General features: G+C 39.6%; 1 protein-coding gene across 1 annotated transcript; it reads left to right on the plus strand.

Moving 5' to 3' along the window:
- The first annotated feature begins 18 nt into the window (after positions 1-18).
- LOC144628278 (RNA helicase Mov10l1-like) lies at positions 19-19,358 on the plus strand. Its single transcript, XM_078486351.1, has 21 exons — positions 19-895; positions 2,042-2,182; positions 3,020-3,253; positions 3,695-3,913; positions 5,964-6,078; positions 6,698-6,796; positions 7,244-7,349; positions 7,948-7,991; positions 8,918-9,009; positions 9,098-9,156; positions 9,888-9,983; positions 11,020-11,219; positions 11,392-11,460; positions 12,053-12,283; positions 13,091-13,156; positions 13,894-14,232; positions 14,917-15,066; positions 15,819-15,926; positions 16,672-16,812; positions 18,158-18,250; positions 18,767-19,358. The coding sequence occupies exons 1-21, from the start codon at positions 132-134 to the stop codon at positions 19,304-19,306; spliced, it is 3,906 nt and encodes a 1,301-aa protein (XP_078342477.1). The 5' UTR covers positions 19-131; the 3' UTR covers positions 19,307-19,358.
- The last annotated feature ends 272 nt before the right edge of the window (positions 19,359-19,630 follow it).

The raw sequence follows: 19,630 nt of genomic DNA on the forward strand, positions 1-19,630 counted from the left end.
AACTTGGAAAAGCCGAAATAAACAAGATGGCGGCTTTTTTGTGCGCAAAAGGTGCAGAAGACTTATTTTTAAATTTTTAAAGCTTTAAGCTACTTAAGTTCCTATTTAAAGCTTTTTTCCCGCATTAGAAGATGTTTGGACTATTCACGAAGGTTTCAGAGTATGTTTGGGGAGCAGCCGATGAGGGAATCAATGATATTCCCAAAAACCATTTGCAAAACAGAACAGCTGAAAACGACAAGAAATTGACATCAAACAAACCGCGGCTGAAAAAAGATCTTTTTGGCAAAGTGACCAGGCTGTACGATGGCTCAGGTGTGATCGAAGAGGACGTGTACTTTACATTTGATTGTGTTATTGGCGGAAATCGGCCAGAAGTTGGCACAGAAGTTCACGTGGAAGCTTTGCGCGACTCTGAAACATCAGGCTGGAAAGCAACACGGGTTCAAGTCATGACAGAATGGAAGCTTGACGGTGCGGATAGCTCTTCTTTATCCGCAGAAACATTTATTGGTACAATAACAAGCATCGATCATGAATCTGGGGTCGTGGACAACGAAGTCTCTTTTAAACTGTCTTGTGTACGTTTTGGATATGCGCCTTACCAGGGGGACTGGGTCAAGTTGGATCTTGAGAGATCACGTGACGGGACTGCTGAGGTCAGGGGGGTCATGCCACTCAGAGAGAAGAACTTCACAGGGACGGTGACTTATGTGTCATCAGGGTTTGGTTACATTGACGAAGATGTGTTTTTTACCTGTGGGGTGTGTCCAAGGGGGTTTAGGCCGTGCCGAGGGGATGTAGTAAAAGTGACAGCGATAGAGTCTCAACAACGTAAGGCAGTATGGAGGGCTGTTAAAGTGGAGCCAAAAAGGGCAACTCCTACAATGTTAAGGTATGCATAATTTGTGTTAAGTCATGGTGATGAGATTTGCGTGTCTAAGGCCGTGTTCACACTTAGTGCCCGAGGACTGGTACCTGAGCACCAGCAAAAATAGCGTCGTGTTCACACACAGAAAACCAAAGTACCCAAGTACCATAAAGTGCCCGAGTACAACGTAGAGACCTTGTACTCCCAAATTATGGCGTGGGCAGTTGAAAAAATAGTATGTTCACATTAGTGCCCAGCGAGAATCATACTTGGGCACCTTGCCCAGGCACCAAGTGTAAACACAGCCTAAGTGATCCCAAGAACTATGCTGGCTGGAGCCTAATAGTCCCTGGAAGGTTCAACCATGCCAGTCTGGTCAAGGGGGAGAGACCTGATAAAGGACAACCCCTGGCCCTCCATGTAAAGGATTGGGTGAGAAACCAATCACCAAACCCAGTAAAAAATCAAATGATTACAGAACCCCCTTTACAGGGACTTATGTGCCACATGGTGTTAAGGGGCCTAAGAAAGTAAGTAAATGGTATCCCCATTAACAACAAAGACCTGAACATGCAAAATGCAGTTGGAGCAAAATGCTAGGGAAAAAAAACTACTCAATAAACTAGCATCTCATCCCAGTGGGAGTGAGAGTACACCGTACTCTCTCATAGCAAATTCCATTTCAATTTCAGTGCCTAACTCCAGCACTGCGGTTCCTTCTTTGGTAGGATGGGATACTATAGTCTATTACAAGTCACCCAAAAGTATTTTTTCAGGTTGCCTTAACAATTATTCATTCAGTACTTATTTGTCGAGAAGGGCGGTATAGTGGCCTAAATTTTGGTTAGTGTACTGGACTCTTGGATCAAGTGGTCCAGAGTTTGAGCCCTGGCCAATTGTTACTGTGTTGTGCTCTTGGGCAAGACTCAGTGTTTCAATCCTTCAAGGTGTATACATGTAATTGTGAACCAACAAATTAAATGCTGTGGGGGAGTGGGTAACTCTGTGACAGACTAGCATCCCATCTAGCCAGAGGAGCATGGAAATACTCCTAGGTGCATCATGTCAAAGTGCATGAGATTAGATCCAGCCAGCTAGACTACTAGGCTATTACACAAACCTTACCTTTACCAAAATAAATACTAAAATTGAGACATTATATTTTATCAGTCCATCACCACACAGTCAAATGTTTATGGGAGGTAGAATGGCAGAGCTTTTGAGAGACAAAGAAGGTTTAACAATCACAGATCAGCTTGATTTTGGAAGTGTCATGGTAGGAGAATCAAAAACTCTGATTGTATGGATAAGGTAAGGTTAACATTGTTGTAATATCTTGCTTTTTGTGCAAACTGTTGGTTCTCTCTGAACCGATGATAATAATAATGCATAATATAAACAAGATGCACTCCTGAAGGGGCTGGAGAATCCTGGAGGGGAACAGGGATAGGAGTGCCACTCCCAATGTACATGTACCTTTCACATAGTACCTTTTCCCATGCTTTCTATATAATTATCTTTGGGGTCAAATGGCCAAACCTCATTAGTAACGAAGATCTCTGGAGAGAAAAAAACACAAAGAGAGGATACTAGTACATAACTCAAAACAGAAGGAAGCTGAAGTGGAAATGGATTGGTCATGCACACTCTAAGAAAACCATGTGATAGTGTTACCAGGCAGGCCCTTTTCTGGAACTGCAGCTGATAGGGTTATGATGCAACAAATTGGAGTTCCAAGCCCGACATCAAGACAAGTGCGAGGAGAATTGAGGTACCCTATGTTACATAGAGGAGAAAAGGGGATAAGACTGATTGTTGCCCTCCTGGAAAGAATCAGGGGCAGGGGTGTCACTTCCCTTCCCTTTCACTTTGGGTGCCCATTCCTTCTTTAGGACCTCCATTTCACACAACCTGTAGACCTCCCCCATAACTGCTAGGTTCCTAACCCCTATCTCCCTTCTCCTTTATTTAACTTCCTTCCTTTTCTTAATGTTAATTGTTATCTTATGAAACCCCAGGTATGAAAAATCTTGCAATGGCTTGAAAAACATTTCTTCTCACTTTTCCAGCTCAGAAGAACTACAGTTATTTAATATCTGCAATGAATTGTAAGTTAACTTAACATAAATTACATCTCGTTTTAAACAGCAACAAGGGTGAAAAAGGACAAATATTTCAGTCTTGCATATCAGTAAGAGATGATCCTCAGTTCACTGTCCAACTGGCCAGCAAACCTCCTACTCAATCAGATGCACAGAACAGCCATGGTAGGAACAGATCTCTGTCTGTTGAGGAACTGTTACTTCAAGGATCTTTGTTAGCACCAGGCATGGAAATACCTCCTAAACAGGCCAAGCAAGTCACCATCGTGTTCAATGCAAAGTATGATACCATCACAAATTTACACTAAATAATAAATAATTATAGTAATATACATAAACTTAGCACTCGCCTCCCACCGATGTGGCCCGGGCTCGATTCCTAGACCTGGCGTCATTTTTTTATGTGGGTTGAGTTTGTTGTTGGTTCTCGTCCTCGCTCTGAGGGTTTTTCTCTAGGTTCTCCAGTTTTCCTCCCTCTGCAAAACTCAACACTGCTAATTTCCAATAATTATTATTCGATCGGGAACAGTGGACGTAGAGCCACACTGTGGAAGTGCCACTGCAAATTACCATTTATTTATTTTATTATTTTAATTTTATTTACTTAATTGCCACTCTCCCAATGGGGCTTTTCAGGGCCAGTGGGAAAATATGAAATCTAAGTGAACAATATTTACAAGTCTATGTCATCTCAAGGCTACAATTATTTTTTGTTCTTTAGAAACCTTGGCAGAGTCAATCATCTTTTAGTTTTCAACTTTGGTGGGTTTGAAATAGGACGATACATTACTTCCAATGTGGAAGATCCTAGACAAGCTGTTTTGAAACCATCAGCACCGTATCAGCGGTCATACAATAGAACCAAAGAGGCTTGGAGAAAGGTGGCTAACAGTAGCAACACTGGGGAGGAATGGATTGTGCCAGGAGAGAAGCCTCTAAGGTATTTGAGTCCAGTAAACTCACAATTAGTGACATGACTAAATTTTTAGTACTTTGAATTGTTTAATTAAGGTATCACGGAAGGATAAGTGGCGTTTGCGTTCCAAGTGAAATTGTGTGCGAACCGTAAATGCTAACCCCAAAAAAGTATATATTTTCTGAAAGCTTATCAAATATAGATTGTAAGTTTGGATTTTGTTTGCAATTATGATGTTGCACAACGTAAGTTTTATTTGAGAACATGTTTAAGTGAGTGCCTAATCTTTTATGTGGAATGTGATCTACATATGCTGGTGTAAAAAATGGTGTCTCAGATTTTTCCTATCTTGCTCCATTAATTTTTTGTGAATTTTTTAAACTTGAAGAAGCACTAAAAACACCATTTTTAAGTTTAAAAATTTATAAAAAAAAAATGATGGAGCAAGATAAAATATAAGAAAAATCTGAGACACTATTTTTTAGACCAATATATGTACATAGATCAAATTCCACATAAAAGTTTAGGCGCTCACTTCTCAAACTCATTAATAATTCATGACTTCACAAGCCAATCGGGATACCCCAATTTGGTCAGGTGCGTGTGGTTTGAAACCCCGATGAAACACTGGACAGAGGCCTTTCCACGATAGTTTGATGAAATATCAAACTCTAGAGTTTGATAAAACGTCAAACCCATGTGATGCAGGGTTATCCTAATTTAAATATTAATGACACAAACACTGACTGAATAGACAAGCTTCTGTTTGGAATAACTCTAAAATTTACGTTTACCGCGCAATTCAAAAACGTTCCTGAATATCTCGTAGCGACCACCGTTCTTATTCGCAACCGAGTTTTGGACGAATTTTGTGAGCCAATATAACTTTAAAGACAGACTATCCAGGTCCTCCAACTTCTCTTCAAGACTTTGCACGTGATGAACATCACAATCCTTGAACACACTTCCCGGGACAAGAAAAAGGAATTTTTGCTCGTGCACTGTTTGGCAAGATCTCAAAACCTCAACGGCTCACTCGTCTTTGTACTGTGTACTGCTACGGTTGGACTGTGCAAGCAAGAAATGTTCTTGCACACTTTTGGGCGGCCGAAACCGGCGAGGTTCATCCTCAGCTAACCCGTCCACGTTTCAAAACTAGCAGGACGCCACTGCATGCAAATTGTGGCGGCTTGAAGTAAACAAGCTTAGTTGTGAAAAACACGGATCTTACATAATCATCACCAAGTATGCGCTAATTAAACAAAAGATAGTATACCAATTAAATGTTAACGTGAATAATATCCTTTGTTTGCAATAAGGCCCCGATTTCAAACTGTACGCTTATTAAACAAAAGAAATCAAAAATTAAGTTTTCGTGAATAATATCTTTTGTTTGCAATTAGGCGCCGATTGAGAAGCTATTTCAAAAACTCGTGCTTTGTGTTTCATCGGGGTTTCCAAACACTCGAAAACAATAAAATCGTGTTCTCGTGTTTGGAAACCCCGATGAAACACTCGCACTCGTTTTTGAAATATTATGTAAATGTGTTCTCAAATTAACCTAATGTTGCACAATATCATAATTGCAAACAAAATGCTGACGTTGCTTATTATGGTCTACATGATCAAAACAAAATCCAAACTTACGTTCTATATTCAATTGATAAGCTTTCAGAAAATTTTCACTTTATTGGGGTTAGCATTTATGGTTTGCACACAATTTCACTTGGAATGCAAATGCCAATTTTCCTTTCATAAAACCTTCACATGATAATATATTAAGGAAGCAGCAGTGGTTAGGTCACCAGACTTGAACACCCTAGTCCTGAGTTCCCATTCAAGTCCCTTATCTGACCACTACCAGAAGTTGTTTCATGGTTGACCCGAGTTCAACTCCTCAGCCACTTTAAAGTTGTAAAATAATAGTCAACTTGTTCACCTCCTCCCAATTCGGTTTTATAACATCATTTTGTTTCATTTGTAATATTTTTTCTAATTTTTGAATGTCCGCCCCATAAAAAGCACTTGTGCTAAATCAGTTACTGAGGGTTAATGTCTGTTTCTTTTTTTCTAGGAAGCGCAAAATGTTTCTGCCTGTGAAGCTTTCACAGTACAATATTCCAAGAGACATACGAAGATGTCTTCTTGAGCATGGAGATCTAGGTTCCATTGTCCATGCATTAAGAGAGGTACATTCATTATTAGTAGACTCTCAGCATAATTGATTCTGTTAGAAATCCACAAATCTGAATGGTTCTCTCATTGTTTTCTATTTGCTTGAAGAACACGGTCATGTGCAGTGCTACATTACATTTAATTGAGTTTTGCCTTACAAATGCATAAAATCAAAGGTTAAAAGACCTTTTTTTGCCCTTACTGTTTTTAGCAAAGTCCACTAATGACAGTACTGTGTTGACTATTTACTCATACAAAACTTTGGTTCATAATCTTATTAAGCAGCCTAGGGGTGGTGAATGGTCCTTCAAAAAATGCATGTCTCACAAAATTTTAGCCAAATTATCTCGATGTTTTTGGGATGCCTCCTCAGAGTCTTGATTTCTTTTGCAAGGCTAAAAAAGTCTCGGGCTTGCTGAAAAGATATCAGTCTTGTCACCTTACAAAGTCTCAAATTTGCCATTTGACACACATCTTATTGTTGAGAAGAAATTTTAAAAGATTTGAATTAGATCCTTTCAGTACTTCACCACTTTCACTCGTTATTACATAGTTATATAGTAAAATGTTCTTGTTGATGTTTCTAGTTACTTCTTCTCAACTCACTGCTGTGTTATGCTTCTTTCAATATAGCCATTGTCCTTGAAGAACTATGGTGCTAGGTTTTCAACACTTCTTTATGCTGAAGAGCTTCAAATGGAAGTAGACATGAGAGAATTTGACATGGAGGGGGTAAGAGTGCTTGTTGATCTAACTCACGAAGTGAATGATAGTCTCAAGATGATGTGCAGTAAATTGATAAATCTCTTTGTACAAACTCCTAGCCCTTGTGGTGGGAGGTGCAGTGCCCTTATGGTTAGTGCAGTGGACTCTGGATCAAGCGGCGTGGGTTCGAGCCCTGGCTGGGTCATAATATTGTGTTTTGGGCAAAACATTTTATCCCTTCAATGCCTCTTTCCATCCCCCTTTACCTGTGTGTGTGAGTCGGGGATGCCGATGCGGCCTCAATGTAATTTTTTTCAATAAGCACATCGTATAGGTCTTGATCTTAAAGAAAAGTTTGATCAACTTTTCTGAAACTTGAAATAAATTCATGAAACTCCAATAAAATATTTAGTGGCCATATACCACTGGTAACAGTGTTATTAATCATGTTTTTTGTCTTGTGTCTCTCTTCAGGTAAACATGAATGTATGTGGTGAATTTCTCAGTCTTAATGTGCCTGGGTTGGCAGAAGGCAGACCCTGCCTGTTGATTGGCGACAGGATTGTTGCATCACTTACAGGTATGATGCATGCACAACACTGTACATGCAACATTGCTTAGCATCATAGGTCTGCAATGTGTAAAAAGTGGTACAGCTACATAATTCACCTCATAAATTCCAGACTCATGATGGTAGCCAATAGTTGGGTAGCATCTACGTTTTACGCTTTTAACAATAATACCGGTAATTTGTAATAATTTAATAACTTCTATTGTGCAATTATCAATGTAAAATATTTTTTTGTTATTTTTTTACTAAAATAGAATTATAACACTTTAAATATTGCCTGTTTTAGAGCAGTTTTCACTTTTGTGTCGAAAGTAATCCGTATTAATTATTTTGCCTTGGTTTTGCATTACTACATTCAATGATTGGTTTAAACAATCAGAAGTAAAACCAAAACCAATCGTGACTCACTCTCCAACATTTTCCCATGCTCGGTGTTGGCTACATGTATTTACTTTGAGTTTTGATTGGTTCACTGGATTGTCTGGGAGTGTGTCCTTTGTGATTGGCCAGAATGATTTTGTACTTTGGTTTTGGTCTTAAGACACTCAGTCATAAATGGCTATATTTATCTCTTTTACTAATTAGCTTTTGCTTGTTTATTTGTCAGGGAATTCATCAGACTCTCCTAAATATGAAGGTTACATTCACGAGGTTTGTCTCATCAGATATTTGTCTGTAAATTCATAAGGTTTTTGGTTGTTAGATGTACCTTAAAATTATGCAGTGATGCTTTTCACCTAAGAGATACCAGTAAATTGTTGACAGAGGTAACCTTTACAAACATACCGAGGTTGGTGTTTTCTGCACTTAATAAACTACAGCATGAATAGAGTACCTTATATTCGCCGGACTTAAAGGCACTGTGTCAATTTTGAGTGTCAAATTCAGAAAATGTAATGTCCGTAACATCACACTTTCGTATACCAATAAAAGTACAAAAAACTTAGTGGAAATTCATGACATACATGTTTGAAAAACTTTGACTTCCTACCAAACATAAAAAAATACTTGTTGACAAAAACTTCTCAAAAATCACAGGAATTTAGCTTTAAAAGTCAGAATTAAAATTGAAGGTTGTTTTAGTTGTAATGTCCGTAACAGATAAGATCTTTGAATTAAAATAATTAGCATCTAAAAATAGAAACTCCTATTTTAACCCTGCCAAGGAAGAGAGGGGACTCTAAGGTACAATGTGTTAAACAGTAAACAGCAAAACCATGCATGCCCTGTGCAGAGCAGAAGTCCAAACTTAAAAAATGTTGTCTGATTGTAATGTCCGTATCGTGGAAATGTCCTTCTATGAATCAAATGACAAAACCATAGCTTCATTACAAACACAATAATATGTCTCACAGGCGTTAGTAAAGTTACAAACAAATGAGATCACTTTGAATACTGTTCAGCTTAACAATTTTTCAAAAACCCACATCGCAATCCATTTTAATCTTCTTCAATTTTTGTTCATCTTTACCTTCTTTTTAGGCCGTGTTATTGAAATGTTCCTTTGTTATTTCAAGTGGTTGTTTTTATATTTCACTCATTTTAGTGGCTGTTTTCTGATGTCTAAATGTTTCTAGGTGCGCAAGGATGACATTTTACTCAAGTTTAATGAAGACTTCCACAACAGATTTGCTATGCAGGAATGCGATGTAATGTTCTATTTTAACAGGTCAGATCCATTTTTCCATTCATTGATTACTTCACATTGCACTGAGTGAGTAAATATTAAAGCTTGTGCTTTGTTTTGCATGATGTAGGACTACACTAAGAAGAGCTCACCGTGCAGTGGAATTTGCTTTATCTCTAGGAGAAGAAGGTAGTCTTGTTGATGCAAATAAAATTATCATTTAGAATAGTAGGCAGATAAATAATAAAGTATAGTTTTCCGTGATGTGCAAAGTTACCTTCAATGAAATCGGGGGAAGCCTCAAATAAAAAGTTTACCAATTGAAAGTAAAAAAGCACAAAAGAGGTTATTAAAACAAGGATTGTTATAATTGAGACGGATTAAAACTGATGACAAACTTGAAAAAGTTTGGCTCAAACTTTTTAATATGCACCATTCATCACATTCATATCTCCTTTAAGTATCTTCATGGTTCCATTTCGATTGGGAAATTAAAGGGCATGTAATGTGTGCAAGACGCCATTGCAAAGTGGCGCGGAATATTGCCTGCCACTTAGCCGATATAGCCGTTGGCGAGTTGGCTAAAATTATACGATATTCCACAAGATTGAGCAACAAAAAATATTTTACAGCTTAAAATACTGTGGTTATGTAGCGCTTTACAAGACTTCGGAGGAATCTTAGCAACCTATGTATATTGCAGGATATCTGTTATGTACAGATGACAGATAATTACTTTCTGACGATATTTGGACATCGTGACAATTTGTTAAAACATAAAACAACATAACTTTCTCTGTGTGTTGGATTTCTGTGATGCGATTTCTGGAATGGCATCTTCTTTTAATTTTTTTTTTTTTGTCATCACGAACCAAAGCTCATTCAAGTATTTTAATTTGATGATCTTTTTGTCTTTGTAGTGTTGTTTCCAAGGACATTGTCTCCCAAGTTACCAGTCTTCACTCTGGCCCTGGCTGATTCGTCAACAACTGAACAGAAAACGGACAGTGGATCAGGTATTGTTACAGTGATAGAACATGATTACGCACGCATTGCCCTTAAAAGGGAATATTATTCTTGATTTTTCGCTCAAAAATACCTGAAACTAGTTTTGTGACAGTTACCCTTATAATGACTATTAGTATATACCACACAAGTAAATAGTGCTTTTCGCGTGCGCTGATTGGTTAACTCGGAGGTGATTAGCAAAGTACTATTCACCTCCGAGCAGGTAAAGAGAAACAAACTGCCTTCGCGCGTCGCTTTGTTTACCAAAAGTGATGTTTTGGTCCGCTAGTTATTCAACTTGTGTGGTACATGTATATGCTAAAACAATTATTCACCTCAGTGTCGGTGAACGTGGTGGATATTTACCTCGCCGCTTCGCGGCTTGGTAAAATAATATCCACCACTATTCACCTCCACTTCGGTGAAAAATTGTTAACTAAAACAGTAAGACTTTCATGAGCGATAGTTCCCTCAGTTTCGCCTCGTTGTCTGTTCACGTAATGCAACTTGGGCTTCTCTCTCCTCCGTATGGACCAAAAACCGGGAAATATGATTTTTCGCCTTTCCTCCCTCCACTGAAGGAGTCGCTGCGAAGGAGAGAGCTTGGGTTTGGTGTCTAATTGTTAAAAAAATCTTTCCTTTATAAAATGCCCACTTTCGTAAGCATCATTGTCACAGCTAATTTGCTGAAAATTAATGCAGAAACTAAAAGAAATCACTTGACGTCTCGGAGATTGTAATGGTTGTAACGTAAACACTGCAATCCATTTTAATCCTCACCATCGTTAGTCATCCTCATCTCCGTAATAGTTTCCTGTCATTATTCAAGAAGTGTTCTTCAAAGTTAAACCATAACTGTCGGGTTTCCTATTACTTACGGAAGTCTTTTAATACGCTTCTTGAAATCAGGCTACAATGAGTGTTCCTTTAGCTTGTGAGAACACTCCTTTGTGATATAGGGCGAGCCGAGCGCGTCCTCACGGGAAAAAAAAAAATCGGCTTCATGCTAGACTTGTCCCTTAATTAAGCTCTGTTATTTCTAAGGTGCGTCCTCAAACGAAAGTAAAGCTGAGTCTTCGAGCAAAGAAAAACCTGAAGATTTCCTGTACAATACATCGCTGAATGAGCGTCAGAGAGCTGCTGTATGTCGTATAGTGAGTGGTCAGTGCCGACCAACGCCCTATCTGTTGTTTGGTCCGCCGGGAACTGGCAAGACTATCACTGTTGTGGAGGCGATCCTACAGGTATTAATAGACGTAATTGTACCTTGTTATTCATTACCCTTTTTCTTCTTTCATCTGTCAATATTGTTTTGATATTCTTTTGCACTCCTGTTAAGCGCTTTTGAACTTTGAGGATATTGGTGCTATATTAGACAATTATTGTTAATTTTATTATTATTTGCATTTTGTTTAGATTTTTCACAGAATCCCTTCCAGCCGAGTTCTAGCGTGTGCTCCGTCAAACAGTGCCGCAGATCTGATTGTAAGTACACGTTTACAATGAGAGATGTGCTGTGCCGTTCCCTTTTTTGACACCTAAAATTGTGCTGGTTTTCCTTTTGGTCTTTTAAAAGCCAAGTTACTTTGGAAGGTAGAGAAAACGAAAATAACCACGTTCGGATAATTTGGAAAACCAGCGGAGAGATGCAGCCGTAAAACTGAAATGAATAATTGTTGATCGAAATCTTATTGTGTATAATTTGTTGTGCTAATGAAACAAAAGTTGCTCTCAGTTTAAGACATAAAAACAAAGCATAAAATAAATTCGAGGGATTATGATGGCAAGCAATAACTTTAAGCTATTTTACAGACATGCCACTCAAACAGAGGAAACAAATAAATTTAATGAGCAGAACATAGTTAGAATCCCAACTGGCAGAAGGCAGACCAGTTGGCTATTTCTCGGAACTAGGGGCTACCAAGAACAAATCCAGCTAGTGGCAAAACAGAGGGCTTTAACCCGGGACCTCCGATTGGAGCACTAGTGCCCTAAACTACTCGGCCACGCTGCATCCCTAGGTATCTGCTAACCAGTCCGTTCTATGTGATGAAACCAATTTTATTTTCCTTTCCAGGCAGAGCGGCTTCACATGAGCGGCTTCATTCAGGAAGGTGACATGGTGCGACTAAACGCCATTCAACGAGCGCAGAGTATCCCAGAAGCCATCACTCCGTACTGTACTGACACAGATCAGTTGGATATGGCGGCGCGTTATCGCATCATAGTCAGCACCTGCAGTACAGCTGGTCAGCTGTATTCGCTGGGATTGCGGGCTGGTCATATTACACACGTATTTGTTGATGAGGTTTGTGACAAACAACGCTATGACTATATATCGAGACGCATGGACGACTTTTCCCTTATACGTTATAACAGTCTACTCGGAAGAAATAGCGTCAGGTATCAGGGTCTCATCGTATGGAATTCAATCCTCAAAGTCATCAGGAACGCTTGATCCCTGCAGCTTTTTAAAGCAAGACTTAAATGTGCCTCCAGAACTCTAGACCTAATTCAATTTGAAAAAGAGTCTTGTTAATTTCTTCGAAGGACCCAGACTTCTTATGTTTTTAGTTCTTTGCTTATTTTAGATTTTCTTTGGTTTCTATAGATATTAGGTTAATTAGCATTTCATGGCAGGTCCACACCAGCCTTGAGGTTGCCACATCAGACCTGCCTTAACAAAAAGAATATGTATTTATGTACGTACGTACGTACGTACTGTGTGGTATCATCTTAGATAAACAACATGACATAAACACTTTCAATTATTTCCCGTGTCAAAGAATATCCATGAACGTTTTGTTGTTTGTATGTGAAATGAAACTAACTGCACTCTTTCTGCTATAAACTCTGTTGTAAAAATATAAAAATCATCTGTCAAAGATTATGATTAGTATAGGAAATCGCACGACCGTCAACTTCGGAAGTCTTCGGAAATCTTCGGGTCCACTTCGCAAGACTTCGGTAATCTTTGGAAGACTTAAGGTCAACTTCGGAAAGAAAAGTGATAGGTACCCCTGGGGAGTACAATTTGGGATTAATTGTACTGCTCTCGTCCAATCAGAGTCCAGTAATTTTGTTGAGTGATAGCTGCTTGTTGCTGTTTTTCCAGGCAGGACAAGCAACAGAGCCCGAGTGCCTTGTCGCTGTTGGACTGGCCGCAGGGGATGACGGTCAGGTATAAAAAAGTCTTATTCACTTGTTTACATTTTGCTTCCATGCTCCGACTTTTCACTTCAAATAAAAACCCTGTTCGTCACCTCCAATTTTCCCTAACTTGTAGGAATCCACGGCCAAAACGTTTTGGAAACTTGTCAAGCAATACCGTTTTGTTAAGTTGCATCAAGTTTCATTGCAAAGCATTGTGTTGCGTTGCGTTGCATTGCAACTGCAAACGGTCCTTATTCTAGTGCGAGTTCACTGGGTGAAACACGGCTTCCAAACAGTATCGGGAGGAGCTCTCGAAGGTAGTTCAACTTTAACATGAACATAAAACTTGCTTTATATTACTACTGCAAGTCATGTTGTGTAAACTAAGTTTAATTTTTATATGGTAATAGAGCGATTTTCGATTGAGTGTCCTAAAACCAAAATCAAAGCAATCACTCTGGCCAATCACAAAAGACACAGAAAATCCAGTGGACCAATCAAAACTGGATTTAATACCTGTAGCTTGTAAGAAGCGCGGGAAAATGTGTGAGCGAGTCATGATTGGTTTTGGCTTTACATCTGATTGGTTGAGAAAGTGGCGCGAGTTTTTCAAACTGAACGAATCACTAAGCGTTGTATTGCAAAACCAAAGTAAACGCAAATTACTTTTGGCGCTCAAGTAAAAATCGCTCTAAAGGATATTCTGTTGTTATTGCCTTCCTGATTATTTGTTTTCCCAACTTTTTTATCTGTATTTTCCTTTAGGTTGTCCTCGCGGGCGATCCTTTCCAACTCGGCCCAGTCCTCCAATCACGTGTAGCCTCCTCGTACGGACTGGACATCTCTCTGCTGGAGCGTTTAATGAACAGACCGCTGTACTGTAGGAATGAACACAAGTTTTCAGATCATGGCTGTTATGATCCTTTGCTAGTGACTAAACTGATCAATAACTACCGCTCACACCCGGCTGTGCTTAAACTGCCCTCTGCTGTGTTTTATCACGATGAGCTCAAGCCCTGTGCAGATGTACACATGAGAGAAAGTTTGTGTCAGTGGGATAAGCTTCCTTACAAAGGATTTCCAGTGATTTTTCACGGCCTTAAGGTAAAGTTGGTCATTGAAGGCACACTCAATCCACACAGCGGTCAAACGCACAGCACGCAGTTCCCGCTAAAATTGTCCCTTGAAAACATCCCTGATTTTTAAAATCGTCCGCTTTCTAGCCTAAAGACAAGACAGTTAATGAAAAGATAAGTTTTGTAGGCTGCGCAATGCCCCAATATTGATTGACAGTTTGCTTGAAGCAACTTGCAGCTTTGAATTCAAATTTTGTCGAGCAAGTTCCAAGTTCCGTTTGAGGTTTGACAAGCTCAGGCTTTTTTCCCCGTATAAAGTGAAATAATACCATTTCAATCTGTGTCAAAGAGGAAGAAAATAATTGTGCTATGGTCAACTGTTTATCAACAGACTGCGAGTAGTTTATAGCGACGGATTGAGTTCAAATTGCCAAACTGGGACCCGCGCGAAAACACAACTTTATACCGGGCAAATTTAAACTTTGAAGTGGGATTTCAGTTTGGCAATTTGAGCTCAACCTTTTGCTAATTTTTCACATTTTAAAAAGATGGGTCTGTGACCGTGTGTGTGTGTGTGTGTGTGGGGGGGGGTGTATGTTGTGGAGGGGTGGGGGAATGGGGAGCTTCCAACCGAAATTTCACCGTATGATATTTTTTTGTTACATGCTTATTTGTTAAATACTTATTCAGTAGCACTGTTTCTTTTTCAAAGGGTGAAGATGTTCGTGAAGGCAACAGTCCTTCATGGTTCAACCCAGTGGAAGCAGTTCAAGTTATGAAGTATTTACAATCTCTGAGAACAAACGACAAGTTTTCCCTCAAACTCACTGATATCGGTGTCATTACACCTTACAGGAAACAGGTTCGTATCACAATCCCTTTATCTTTTTCCGATCACTTACTAAAGGTAATTCAGGCCATGTTACATGATGTAATTTTTCTTGCACCTTGCAACGCAATGACGACTGAAAAGCATTGTAAGTTGCAGAGGAGATGTCACGCTTTCGCTGAAAATTATTATGTTGAATATTATTTTAAGAAATATCGCCCTCTGATTGGCTCATTTTTACAAAATTGCGCTGCAAGTTGCAATTGACATGTCACACGCAGCAATTTGTTTCGCAACGTTGCAAAAAGTAAAGGATAATGTTTTTTTTTTCAATAATGACACGAGCGTGGGACAAAGAAAAATAAATTCTTGAATCCCCGACGGGAATCAAACCCGTGGCCTCCCAGACACCGGTTTGGCGCTCTAACCAACTGGTATCTGGGAGGCCATGGGTTCAATTCCCGTCGGGGACTCAGGATTTTTATTTGTCCCATGCTCGTGTCATTGTTGAAAAAACTTCATCTGCAAAGTCTCTTCCTTCCTTCATTATTCGTTATATTTGCTCGATCTGTGGGGGAATTTTTAGACCACTCACAGTTTAAGCTTGTGTATTATTGCAACCAACCGTTTCAACCGTTTAAAACACAACCTAAGAGTTCTTCTAAGAAGGTCCAGCATGGTTTGCCAAACATTAAAGACACTGACAACTAATACCTAAGTTTTTTTTTGTTTTGGAAGTTTGTTGTTCATTTGTTCTTTGATTTCATGTTTGTTTTGTTTTGTAGGTAGAAAAGCTTCGTCTTCTTTTTGATCGCCTGGGATTAGAAGACGTAAAGGTTGGATCAGTGGAGGAATTTCAGGGTCAGGAAAGACTCGCGATTATCATCTCAACAGTGAGTATTAAAGCCTGGCTCTCATATGATCGTTCCGATCGTCTCTGTCGCTTCTGTCGCTTCAAAACGTTGGCTTGCTTCAATCACCTCAGACTTTGCAAACGACAGAAGCGACAGAGACGATCGGGGCGATCATATGAGAAAAGAGCTTATTCCTTCTCAACTCCTATCAGAAGAACCTTTAGTGGATGTCATTGAGATGTATACTTACGTTACGGAAAAAAAGATCATCGTAACTAAGGCTTCTCCCTTAAAGATAAAAACTCCTTAGTGTCCATCAGCTAAAATGACAGAAGTTGGCCTCGTGCGAGAGCTTTAACCATACCAAAGGGATCATAAAGAATGCAGTGCTTTGACAGTATACATCTATCGGTATATTGGTGGTCACTTAAAATGTTTTTTAAAAAAGGCAAGTTCGTTAACCCCAAATGTGGTTGCGTCGCTTACGAGAGTGGTCGCTTCGATAAGATGAGCTGGTTGCTTACGAGAGTGGTCGCAAAAAAGCCAAAACTGTATCTTTTTCCTGGCGAAATCCCGTATTTGAAAGTTCTCTCAAGACCTTGATATTCGTTTAATGTTCCATTCTGGCAGATGCTTGCGTGTTTTGGATTATATCTTGTTGCCAATTGGAAACTCATTGAATTTGTCTTCGAAATTTGCCGAAAACGGCGTTTACTTCAGACAGTGGTATAGTATAAGTTCTCTGGGTACATGTGACTGTATTTTGTACTGTGATTGGTTACAGGTGCGTTCTAACGAGTCATTGGTCGGTGTTGATGTACGTCACACTGTTGGCTTCCTCAGTAATCCCAAGAGGTTCAACGTGGCTATTACTCGTGCCCAGGCGCTGCTCGTTGTTGTGGGGAATCCGCATGTGCTATGTCAGGTTAGTGACGGAATTTATCCCTTCTGCAATCTTTAATTGAAGATGTCTGTTCACTAACTGCTTCAGTTAGTGGTGGGAGGCACGGTGAACTCATGGTTAGTGCGCTGGACTTCAGATCGAGCGGTCCGGGTCAAACGCTGGCCGGGATCATTGTGTTACCGTATTTTCTCGAATAAACGCCGGGCCCCGAATAAACGCCGGGTCTCCAAGGCAGAGTGGTAAGTAAGCCTTTTAGGCATTTATTCAAGGTGTAATATGCTTTAGGTATGATGGCAAGATACATTTATGTCACAAATAATGATTAAAAACCCTTGTTTAATAAACATTTTGCTCAAATAAACTGCACCATTCAACTAAACGCCGGATCCACGAAGCCAAGTTTGAAATAAACGCCGGGGGCGTTTAATTGAGAAAATACGGTATGTTCTTGTACAAGACACTTACCGTATTTACTCGAATAAGCGCCGCCCCCGATTAAGCGCCGCCCTCGAATAAGCGCCGCATTTGGGGCAAAACATTTAATAAGCGCCGCCCCCGAATACGCGCCGCAGTCCCGATGCGGCGCTTATTCAAGGAATTCTGTTTAACTTAAAACAGCACTATAAAACTACTCTAAAACAAGCTTTGACCTTCCTTTCCATAAAAAAGCGATGTTTTGCAGTTCAATTTTTTTTTACCTGTGGTCTATTTGGTTTTCTATCTAACAGAATCTTAAAAAATGTAGTTTTGTAAATGTCATGAAGGCCGCGAATTTTGCCAGGACAGCTAGCGCCACTTCTTTCTTCAGCAAGAGACGAATACTGACAATCAAAAGACGCTATCTTCAATTACTGTCAAAGATTAGATTCTTTGTGGCGTCCAAATTTTAAATAAGCGCCGCCCTCGAATAAGCGCCGCACTCAAGGCGCGAAAAATTTAATAAGCGCCGCGGCGCTTATTCGAGTAAATACGGTAACTCTCACTGTACCTTTCTCTACCCAGGTGTATAAATGGGTACCAGTAAATCTAATGCAGGGGGTCACAAGCATCAATAGTCCTAGCCTCTTCTTGCTTCGCAGCTCGTGAGTAAAGCGCCAGGATCTATGAGCCACTTGTGCCTTTTTAAAGCTTTTACTTAGGTTAGTTAATGTTCTCACTCAACCAACACGACCGTACAATTCATCGTCACGTGCCTAATTTGATTTCTTCGCCTCCCGTTCTAACGTCGTTTTTGATTGGTTAGGCAAGAAGCCAACAAAGAGCTTATAAGTCACAACGGTTTGGCGCGTTCTACTGTGATATACTTACATATCAGTTGTATTCATTTAGGTTTTGCTATCGTGTAACGAATTAAAATGTGTTTTAGGATCCATACTGGTGCTGTCTTCTCCAGTACTGTGTCATGAACGATGCTTATGTTGGCTGTGATCTGCCGTCCCTTGACCAACAGCTTCTAAAGGTAAATAATATTCTGTCAAAGACGTAAATTACCCTTTGCAGTGGGAATCACGATGGTTTACCGTCAGTCTATCATTTGGCTGCTTTTTCCAAGCCAATAGCGGAAATATAATATTATATAAGAAGAAAGATTTTTTGTTGTCGGTAGTTCAGGGTTTCACTTCTCAGCAACGCCATGTAAAAGGCAACTGGTAAGCGTCCTGACTTTCCTTTGTTTTAATTTGTTTCACATGGATGGTTCCACAAGCTGCAACCTTTAAACACTTAGCATGCATAAATAAAGTTACTTTCACTTTGCGTTTACTGAAAAGTTTCATCATAATATTGATTTACATTAAAGCTGGGCCTCGTATTAAGACGTACTTTATCTTAACTTCATAAAAACATGAGGGCCAATTGAAGAAATCTCAAAGTGACAGCTGGTCCTTCTTAAAGCGATTCTTGCAGCTATCAGTTCTATCTTTGTTATACTCGTACAAGAGAGTCTTGAGTTACTTGTTCTGTATTTTTGTGACAGGATGAGTTCCATGAGGCCGCTGACCTGCTCAGCAGAGCACTGTGGGCTAAGGAAAAACCCTTAGAAGAGAGCAAAGATGCTATCGCTTCTCCTGAGAATGTTGAAAACAAGATGTCAAACGAAGAAACTGAATCTACAATGCTCCAGAATTTGGATAGTTGTACGAGAAGCAATGATCTACAGGCAGATAAATGCCAGGCTATTACAAAGGGCAGAGATTCAAATTCTCTAATAGACTGTAATTCTGTTATCAATTCTTGTAATTTTGAATCAAACAAACAAGACAATCGCTCTAGCGAGTCAAGAAATCAAGACACAAATCTATTAACATCGGATGAAAATCATTCTGCAAGACTCAATCATGAAGCTGTTACTTTCAATGAAAGAACAAGCCCTGAGGAATTATGCTTTTCCGACTTGGGTGCGGAGACAAAATCGGTTATCAAGGAACAAGATTCAGACAGCGAAGATGAACTGGAACAATTCGTATTTCAACCCAAGAGTAGTAGAGAAAAGAAATTTGAATTTTCATTTACGTAACTTTAAGTTCAACCTGACCAGTAAATATACCTTGATTTGCAATAAAGCCCATTTGTTTATGAAAGAAAGGTTGAAGTTTATAGGTACACGACAAAACAGCCCTATACCTCTTCTCTCGAAAACTTTTTAGTGGTAAACGCAATCGAAGGACCCGATATTTTTACCAAAAAGGTAAAAACTACAATAACACACCATTCGTTCCCAGGATCTTCCTTGGGACTCGTGCTCGTCTACGGGAGACACCAAGAGACTGGACTGATTTCGTACATCCTCATTCCCAGAGCGGCTTGTTCCTCTTAACCAGCGAGGCCTTTGCATGAGGAA

The sequence above is a fragment of the Oculina patagonica genome, chromosome 10 (assembly GCF_052425735.1).
Source record: "Oculina patagonica isolate OP01 chromosome 10, crgOcupat, whole genome shotgun sequence".
NCBI lineage: Eukaryota > Metazoa > Cnidaria > Anthozoa > Scleractinia > Oculinidae > Oculina > Oculina patagonica.

Coding starts and splice junctions, on each gene's coding strand:
- LOC144628278 (XM_078486351.1), top strand. CDS start 132: ATGTTTGGACTATTCACGAAGGTTTCAGAGTATGTTTGGGGAGCAGCC. Junction 3,254..3,694: donor ACCATCGTGTTCAATGCAAA/GTATGATACCAT, acceptor TTTGTTCTTTAG/AAACCTTGGCAGAGTCAATC. Junction 14,233..14,916: donor TGATTTTTCACGGCCTTAAG/GTAAAGTTGGTC, acceptor TCTTTTTCAAAG/GGTGAAGATGTTCGTGAAGG.